The 8504-nt window shown below is 29.5% G+C and overlaps 1 protein-coding gene across 1 annotated transcript; it reads right to left on the minus strand.

Moving 5' to 3' along the window:
* Window positions 1-2358: 2358 nt before the first annotated feature.
* LOC105135844 (probable transcription factor KAN3) lies at window positions 2359-4514 on the minus strand. Its single transcript, XM_011040915.1, has 5 exons — window positions 4238-4514; window positions 3902-4083; window positions 3445-3793; window positions 3002-3078; window positions 2359-2917 (listed from the first exon to the last, which is right to left on the minus strand). The coding sequence occupies exons 1-5, from the start codon at window positions 4434-4436 to the stop codon at window positions 2669-2671; spliced, it is 1056 nt and encodes a 351-aa protein (XP_011039217.1). The 5' UTR covers window positions 4437-4514; the 3' UTR covers window positions 2359-2668.
* Between the last annotated feature and the right edge of the window lie 3990 nt (window positions 4515-8504).

The raw sequence follows: 8504 nt of genomic DNA on the forward strand, positions 1-8504 counted from the left end.
TAAAAATATCTTAAAACCATTTTAATTCTTCAAAATTGAATTAATATAAACTGTAAACTTTCTAACTATTCAATCTTTAACAATAACATTTCAAATGAACCATCATATTAAAAATATCTTAAAACCATTTTAAAATAGAGTGGTTGTTATGTCTTTAATGCTAAATCCTTTTTTTATGTTTTCAAGTGTTTTGTAACGTATGTGTTGTAACATATTTCTCCATTTTTTTTTATTATCTTATATATAAGGTATAATGTTTTATCTATAGAGAAACTTGATAACTATATTAATTGCAAATTATCAATTTTTCTTGAAATAATATCACATTTATTATTTCAAGATAGTTGTAGAAATTTATTTAATCAAGTCTATACTTTATTTTTTCAGATCTAGAATTGTGATTCTCTAAAATATTACATTCTAGTATTTAATTTTTAAAATTTATTTACAATCAAGTATCATTTGATTAAGCATTCTGGTTTAACTTTTTGCTAATTACTTTTTATGCGTGTGACTTATTAGGCTTCCTACTATATTAATCACAATCCTAAATAAAGTAAGATTAAACATATAAATAATTTAATTTATTATCAATTCAATAATTGATTGGTTTATATTTGAAGATCAAGTGCAATGTTTAACAACATGTCATGATCCCTTAAAAATCAAGAAAATCATAAGTTATTTGACTTAACTTTTTAGTATTTAGTTTGTCAGTATAATTGCTATCTATTCGTCAAAAATATTTTGATTTGGACATTTAAGCATGAAATATGTATACTTTGTTAAATCATATTTATTTTAAACACCATAGTTATTGGTTCTTTAATTAAAATTTAAATTTTTTTTCTAATCCTATTTTACTTAACATTAAAATCTCATAATCAATACTATTTGAGAAATATATGAAAAAAAATTACTAATTCATTGAGAATAATAAAACCTCTCTTGATCATTTAAATACTTTCATATAATTCATTTTACACCCAATATCTACCTATTTATAACTCTTTATCAAGACAATATTCAATCAAAATTAAAATATATCATTTCATCCATAAAATAACTTATTAATCTTAGAAAAAACAAATATATTATAGAATGTGTTAGTTTTTTTAACACATAATCAAACACACTCTTTGCAATTGGCCAAATCTCACCTCAGTATTGTAGGATGTGTTAGTTTTTCTTATCTCATGACACATAGCTTCATGGACTTGATGTTATATTGAGAATATTACTACCATTGATAGTGCCCCCAAGAAAAGAGAAGACATATGTTTAATATTCCAACTTCCGGGCTAGGAAAACAGAAAGGATATGTCTTCATGCTTTGACATTAACAAGAAAAAAAATAATTGAAGTTGCTAGCTACTACTACACACACACACATGAACGTGGAAAGATTCCAACAAAAGTGCACCTATCATTTTGAGTCATTCAATGTTATGTGGGCTCACCATATCCTCTCAATGAGATTCACAACTTTCTTCTTTATTATTATGAAATTGACAACTTTGATGCTGCTTCCAAATTGTCTTTGCATCAAAACCCTAGCTAGCTGTAAGAAGAAGTTGAACACACACACATACACACACACACAGAGTAGAAACTGATAATTTAAACAACAAAACTCAATGGTTTGAGAGAAAAAAGAATGTGCTGAGCAGGTGAATATTTAAGAATATAAAGTGCCTCCCTTTTATGGTCTCTGGTCGGAAGTTTGGATAATTATCCGTTGTTATATGATTATTATTTTATTTTATTTTCGCTCTTAAAGATGATAGGCCCAGGCCCAAGAGTAGATTCCAAGAACCTTTTGTTCCTGCGTGTGCGCGCACATGGTCGGTGTCTATTATTATTATTATTATTATTATTTTTGGTGAACGGAGATCATTGGTTTAGCCGGATGAAGGGACCTCTAGTGGTTAATGGATTCTGAAATTAATGAAGTGATTGGCACTGCAGAGATAGATTAGGAAACTGCCCTTCGTTTGTCTGATGTTGAAAAGGCCAGATGAGGCTGTCACATGGTTACTGTTTTTTCCTGTCAAATGGTTGCTGTGTTTCTCGACATAGGATTCTGCTAAATGTCCTGGATGCCATACGACTAGAGAAAGGGCAGGCATAGATCTCTGATAGGATGCTTCATTACACACCCTACTGATGATATTGATGCCAATATCCCCATGGATTCGAAGTCCGAGGGCCTGCGCATGGTGGTCTTGTTTCCCATCAACAAACAAGCTATTTGAGATTGAAAAAAATATAATAGCTATATGTTTCAAGTGTGAATGAAACTGAACAAGTAATCACAAGGCAAATGAAACCTCAATCATGTGCTGAGTAACAGATTGAAAAAGGAAATTAATAGGCATTTGTAAATGAAAGCTGCATGTTTTTAAAAAAATTTACGAATCTTCTTAGAATTCGTAAATATGAATTACAGAAATTCATGATGAACTCAACAGGAAGGGACACAGCCTATATTATCTGCAAAATTTCACCATGCCTCTAATGTTACTGTCTCAATGTAAAAAAAAACACTCCAATTTTCAATCCTATCTTTGTAAACTTCATTATTCTGCTCATCTCTACAGGCTACAATCCAATTCCCTATGTATATTTGTATCTGCAAAATTCATGGGATCAGAATCGGTTTGTCACACTATACATGAGCTTCTCCTGGTTTGTGAAGCGCACCATTCCAACTATGACTCTCTGATTTGTCATCATCTTCTGCTTCCATGCTATGTCCTCCAGTATTAGAGGTAGCCTTGGCAGAGGCACTTGCATGGAGGGATCCTTTCGGAGAATTAGACTGTGAAATATTACCTGTTGAAGGGTCCTTGCATTGATCTTGAGATGCTGGGGCTGCTGGAGATGCTGGGGCTTTACGGAGATGAAGCCTGTATTTCTGCTCACACAAAATACCTCATGTTAGTTAGTACTCCATGAAAGAAAATAGCCAAGAAAATATGATTATTAATCACAAACTTACTTGCAAGTGGCTTTTAACTTCATCATTGGTGAGGCCATCCACTTGCATATGCTCTCTGATCTGTTTAGGAGTGGCCACTATATCACAGGAAAAACCAATTAGTTTGAGAGAAAGATAATCACATAGTATAACAAGAAAATGATTTGCTAAGGAACAGAATCCAGTATACCAGCCTAAGAACAAGCAAGCCTCAGAATGCCATATCATTTCTCATATTAGTAAATTTCACAAGTTAGAATTCAGTCAAAATTGAAGTTTTCAAGCAACAAATAGATCTTTTGTTTATTTCCCATATTTTCAGAGACTCTTTAAGGACCAGCTACACATCAGTCTAATTAACAAGTCTTAAAGTTCGTAGCAAAAATCCATTTCTAGTGCAGCAGTTTGGAATGTTTTTCTTTAATTACAAGTGTCAAAAAGAGAGAATTTAGCAAGCATCTAACCTTGACAACCACCAAGTTGTTGAAGGGCATCAACAAAGCGCCGGTGAAGCTCTGGTGACCAGCACCGCCGCTGCTTCCTGTAAGCCTGCTGTTGTGATTTACTCAGTATCTTCGTTTGATTACTACAATTGTTGCTCTTTCGCGTCCAATTGCAGGAACTCAAATCAGGAACTGAATTCATAGGAGAAAGTCCGGTAACTTGCGAAACAACCTCCTTTTCTTCCTTCCTTTTACTCCCTTCAAAACCAGAAAGAGCCTTGAAAGGCACAAAAGCCCCTCCCTTGTTGCTATGATTACCTAACTGAACTGGATTCTCACAAGTAGACCTATCATCATCTTCTTCACTTTTCTAAAAAGGAAAAGCATGAAATCAAACCGATTCCCATCTTGCAAAATCCAAATAAATCTGCTATCTTTATTCCTCCAAATCAAGAGAATTTAAGAGAATTTGAATTACCTGTTTTGGTTCTGATTTCGAGTCTTGCTTTTTGCAATCCAAGTGGTTGTTAGTGTTCCAAAGCTGAACAGAACTCATCCAGTTCTTTTTATCATTCCCATCTTCACTGGAATTCCCTTTCAATGGTATGAAATCGTTCAATTCACTGCACTGCATTGCCTCCTCCTTTAATCTCGCAATAGCTACAAACCCCACAAAACCAAACAACAACAACAACAACAAAAACCCCCATGAAATCAAAATCACATCTTTCAAAGCATAAAAGCATAAAAGCACAAAATCAAAGATATACATACAAAAGCGAAAGCAAAAAAAAACAAAAAAAACAAAAAATACCTTCATTCAAGAGAAGCATGCAAAGAGGGAGTTCACGTTTAAAAGCATCAATCTTTCTCCGTTCATCTTCTAATCTCTCGACATAATCATAAAGCTTTGGTAACTTTTGGCTTCCATCTTTAATCATCGAAACCTCTTTAAGACATTCATTTATTGTTTTTGGCTCACAAACCAAACTCAAGTCCAAGCTAAGCTCCATCGTTTTAGCTTTGTTTCACCCAGATTCTCTCTATTAAAATCCTCTACCATGACCAAGAAAATGAATAACAAAAATGAGAGACAACCCATGTCCTTATATAGACAAGGGGCAAAAATTCAGATTCAAAGACGCTAAGATTCGGTTACTCACTCACCTACGGGTAGTCGCATAAATTTGAGTCAACTCGGTTGACTCGGTGGCCTTGTAGAGGAAAAACTAGGTGAATTATATTTTTGTCTTTATAGATTCAGTAATGATTCAATTTTACCCTCACGGTCTAGAATTTCCCATCTTTACGATTTTCATTTTTTTTATTATCCTTTTTTCTTCATAAATTCGTACGATGCCATATAATCGCTTACTGTCTGAAAGGTAGAAAATTGTAATTGTGTGCCATTTCTGCAAAGGTTTCCTTCAATAATTCTCAGACAGCTAGATCATACGTGGCTAAGTTCTTAACCTTCTATGTGAAATTCATGATAATGTTAACGTTTTAGGTTCTACAAGTAATTCATGGTGGCTACGTATTTATTTGGTATAGTAATGATTATTTTTTTTATTTTTAAAAATTTATTTTTAACATTAACACATCAAAACAATATAAAAATACAAAAAAATATTAATTTAAAGTGAACAAATTAAAAAATTTTAGTTTTTTAAAATATTTTTAAAATATAAAAACAAATAAATTCTTAATGATTAAGGATCACGAAATACTATTTGGAACTTATGAGGATAACATTGAAAAACTTTGCACTAAGAATAGAAGCAAAATATTTAAGAGGAGAGTGATGAGTGGATGCGAGTTTGGTGGTTTATGGAATTAAGAATCTTCAAACGCGGCGACTTGTGGTCATTAATTAATTAGCATTTCTATATGGTAAAGGTAAATTTATCAGCAAATGAGAAGGAATTACTTTGGTATGAGATTTTATTTTTGGGTGGGGTGAGGTGAGGTTAAGGTATCTTTGAAAAAAAAAAAAAAAGGAGACATAAAGTCGCTTTAGGTAAGAAATTTATTGTTGTTTATGTTTTCCAAAGTTGTCCTTTTATTAGAAAAATACAGACAATTTACTTGTTTTAATTATTATTATTATTATGTATGGATTTCTAAAATTAATAGTTTAATGCTTTCTCCGAGGAACAAATGATATATAAAAAAATTATAATTATTATATATTTTCATTTTTCGAAGGTTTTGTAGCCTTCATTGTCAAACGATAACCTTTATAATGATGGATTGATTGTTAGCATTAGCAACCAAGATTTACATGAAAATTCTTCCTCTGCCGCTTTTTAGAAAATCTCATCAAAATCCACTTTGCAGATCCTATGAGATTTCTTAAAAAGTGACGTAAAGAAAAAAAATCATTGATAAAATATTCGTTCCTGTCTTATATATATTGAGCATCCCATGCTTCTTCTTCTTCTTCTTTTTTTTAAATCATATTCAATATTTTTCATAATTTAAAAAAAACTTTAAATATTTAAAAGTGTTATTGAAAATTTTTATTTTTTTTACTTTAAATTAATTTTTTTTAAAAATTGAATCGTTTTGGTATCTTGATATTAAAAATTAATTTTAAAAAATAAAATATTATTTTAATATATTTTCAAGTAAAAAAACAATAATTTTTTATATTCTTAAATATTATCTAAAATAATTTTTAGTATTATTGCATAACAAGACTAATAGATTTTGAAATATGATACTTTTAGTACTCTTAATGACTATATTAAGAATTTACAATATATAAATATATTATCAAGACTAATAGATTTTGAAATATGATACTTTTAGTACTCTTAATGACTATATTAGTAATTTACAATATATAAATATATTATCAAAATCTTATGATTCACTTAGATGTCATAAATAACATTAAAATTACTGAAATTTCAATGAAAAATATGCAATGTTAAAGAAATTCGTTTAGCATTGTGATTTGATAGTATTTTTTTAATTTTTTAATTTTATTTTAAATTAATATATTTTTAATATTTTTAGATTATTTTGGTATATTGATATTAAAAATATTAATTTAATTTATTTTAAAATAAAAAATATTAATTTAATTTAATTTAAAATAAAAAATACTTTAAAAAATAAATATTACTACACTTTCAAATACCTACAAATACTAATGACGCTACTGAAAACCTGAATAATCAAAATTTTGATAACCTAAAAGAGATGGGCACATCTTTTCATATAGTTATTTAAAAAAAACATTTTTTATAATTGTTTTTTCCATGATTGTGAGGTTGATTAGTGTGGGTGAATTCCTTAATATTTGTCCTTTAAAGAACACAAAATACAAGCATTTGTCTTTCTTCCTAATACGGAAGAATCCTGTGTATAAAGTTTGAGTCACTACACATTCATCATGCTTATCCGAACTCCCCCGTATATCATAAATACCTAAATATTATAATTTTAAAAAAAGGGTTTGCAACCCTAAACCATGGGCATCATTGTTAGGGAAAGATAACATTTAAAAATACAGGAGTATTATTTTTTAAAATATTTTTTATTTAAAAAAATGATATATATATATATATTAATTTATTTTTAACATTAGTACATTAAAAAAATCTAAAAATATATAAATTAATTAATTTAAATTAAACACAATCATATTTCAACATAAAGTAAGTTGAAACTCACTTCAAAATATTAACTAAATTCCAACAAAAAGGAGATGGGTAGAGTCATCTAATAATAATCTATTATTATCTATCAAATAGTCAACGATTTGTAGCTTAATTAATATTAATATTTTCTTGAAAAATCAAATTCTAATTTTTTCGTTTAAAGTAAAAAAGAAGAAGATAGGAAATAATGAACAAGCAGAACAAAGAACTATTCTATGTCCTATTGATAGTATAAACAATTACAAGAAAAGAAAATCACCATATTTACGGTTTTGTTGTTTTTTTTCCTTTTTTAAATAATTTATTTTTAATAACAATACATTAAAATGATAAAAAATACTAAAAAAACTACTTTAAAACTAAAAAAATTAAAATTTTTTAAAAACATGATTTAATTACACTTCCAAAAACACCCAAAAATAAAATGAAATGCAAAAAAAAGCTCCAACTAGTATTTTAACGACAAAAATTTCTTTCTTTTCGTTATTATTATTATTATTATTTCATAAAACAAGAAAAGGACGAATTTCACATATCTCATATGCTGTTTTGCCACATTAAAGTTTAAGCGTTACCTCGGCAAAGCCATCATCATTCACAACTTCGATAAAAATGTCAAAAAGTGTTAAGAGACAGACAACCGTGTCAACATTGTCAGTCTCCTCAAAGCACAATGTCAGTAATGCCCCCATGTAGTCGATCTCATCTCCCGTCATCCCAAAACACAAAAGAACTCTTATCTTAAAACTCCCTCGTTTATATTTTTCTCGAGTGCCCCACCGTAATAATTTTAAAATATAGATTATATAAAAAAAACTACATTTAAACTCACAAAAACCATAAAAATATTTTATTTATTTATTTATTTTTTCAATTTCTACTCATCTCTTCCAAGAAAAAACATGTTCTAAGTTTGTTTTTTTTAAATTAAAAATTATATAATTATTAAAAATTTACGTTGTTATTAATTTTAAAATTTTAAAAAATTAAACAATAAATATCTAAATTTACCCTAACATTAATAATTAAAAAATAAATGCCCCCATGAAACTCAAAGGGCCCACTAAAGAGATAATAGTCAAAAAGGGAGATAAAAATCACAACAAGAAGTTATGCTAGTCGTGTGAAGATTCTCTGCGATAAGCGCACCCAAGTGAAAACATGGCAGGCATGGCCCTGATTTGTTTTGTACAGTCGGTAGTAACCACCAGCCAAACAGCGCCACGTTGCAATCAACTTTCGATGAGCGGTGACCCTCTTCTGTCCGTCACCGCTTGCCCAAGGACGGTGTAGTTTCTTCAGGAAGTGACACAGGGAAACATTAAAGGACAAGCCGTTGATTTCTCGATCGCTCTGTTTCGAAATAATCTTGCTGATGCAACCGACACGTATCCTAAGAGTTTACAACAT

This window comes from Populus euphratica, unplaced genomic scaffold, assembly GCF_000495115.2.
Source record: "Populus euphratica unplaced genomic scaffold, PopEup_1.0 scaffold234.1, whole genome shotgun sequence".
NCBI classification, from domain to species: Eukaryota; Viridiplantae; Streptophyta; class Magnoliopsida; order Malpighiales; family Salicaceae; genus Populus; species Populus euphratica.

What these genes read in the sequence shown, in the direction of transcription:
- LOC105135844 (XM_011040915.1), bottom strand. Translation starts at nt 4,436, where the DNA reads ATGGAGCTTAGCTTGGACTTGAGTTTGGTTTGTGAGCCAAAAACAATA. An exon ending in CATGCTTCTCTTGAATGAAG is followed by an intron (nt 4,084 to 4,237) that starts GTATTTTTTGTT and finishes TGGGGTTTGTAG; the next exon opens with CTATTGCGAGATTAAAGGAG. An exon ending in ACAACTTGGTGGTTGTCAAG is followed by an intron (nt 3,079 to 3,444) that starts GTTAGATGCTTG and finishes CCTGTGATATAG; the next exon opens with TGGCCACTCCTAAACAGATC.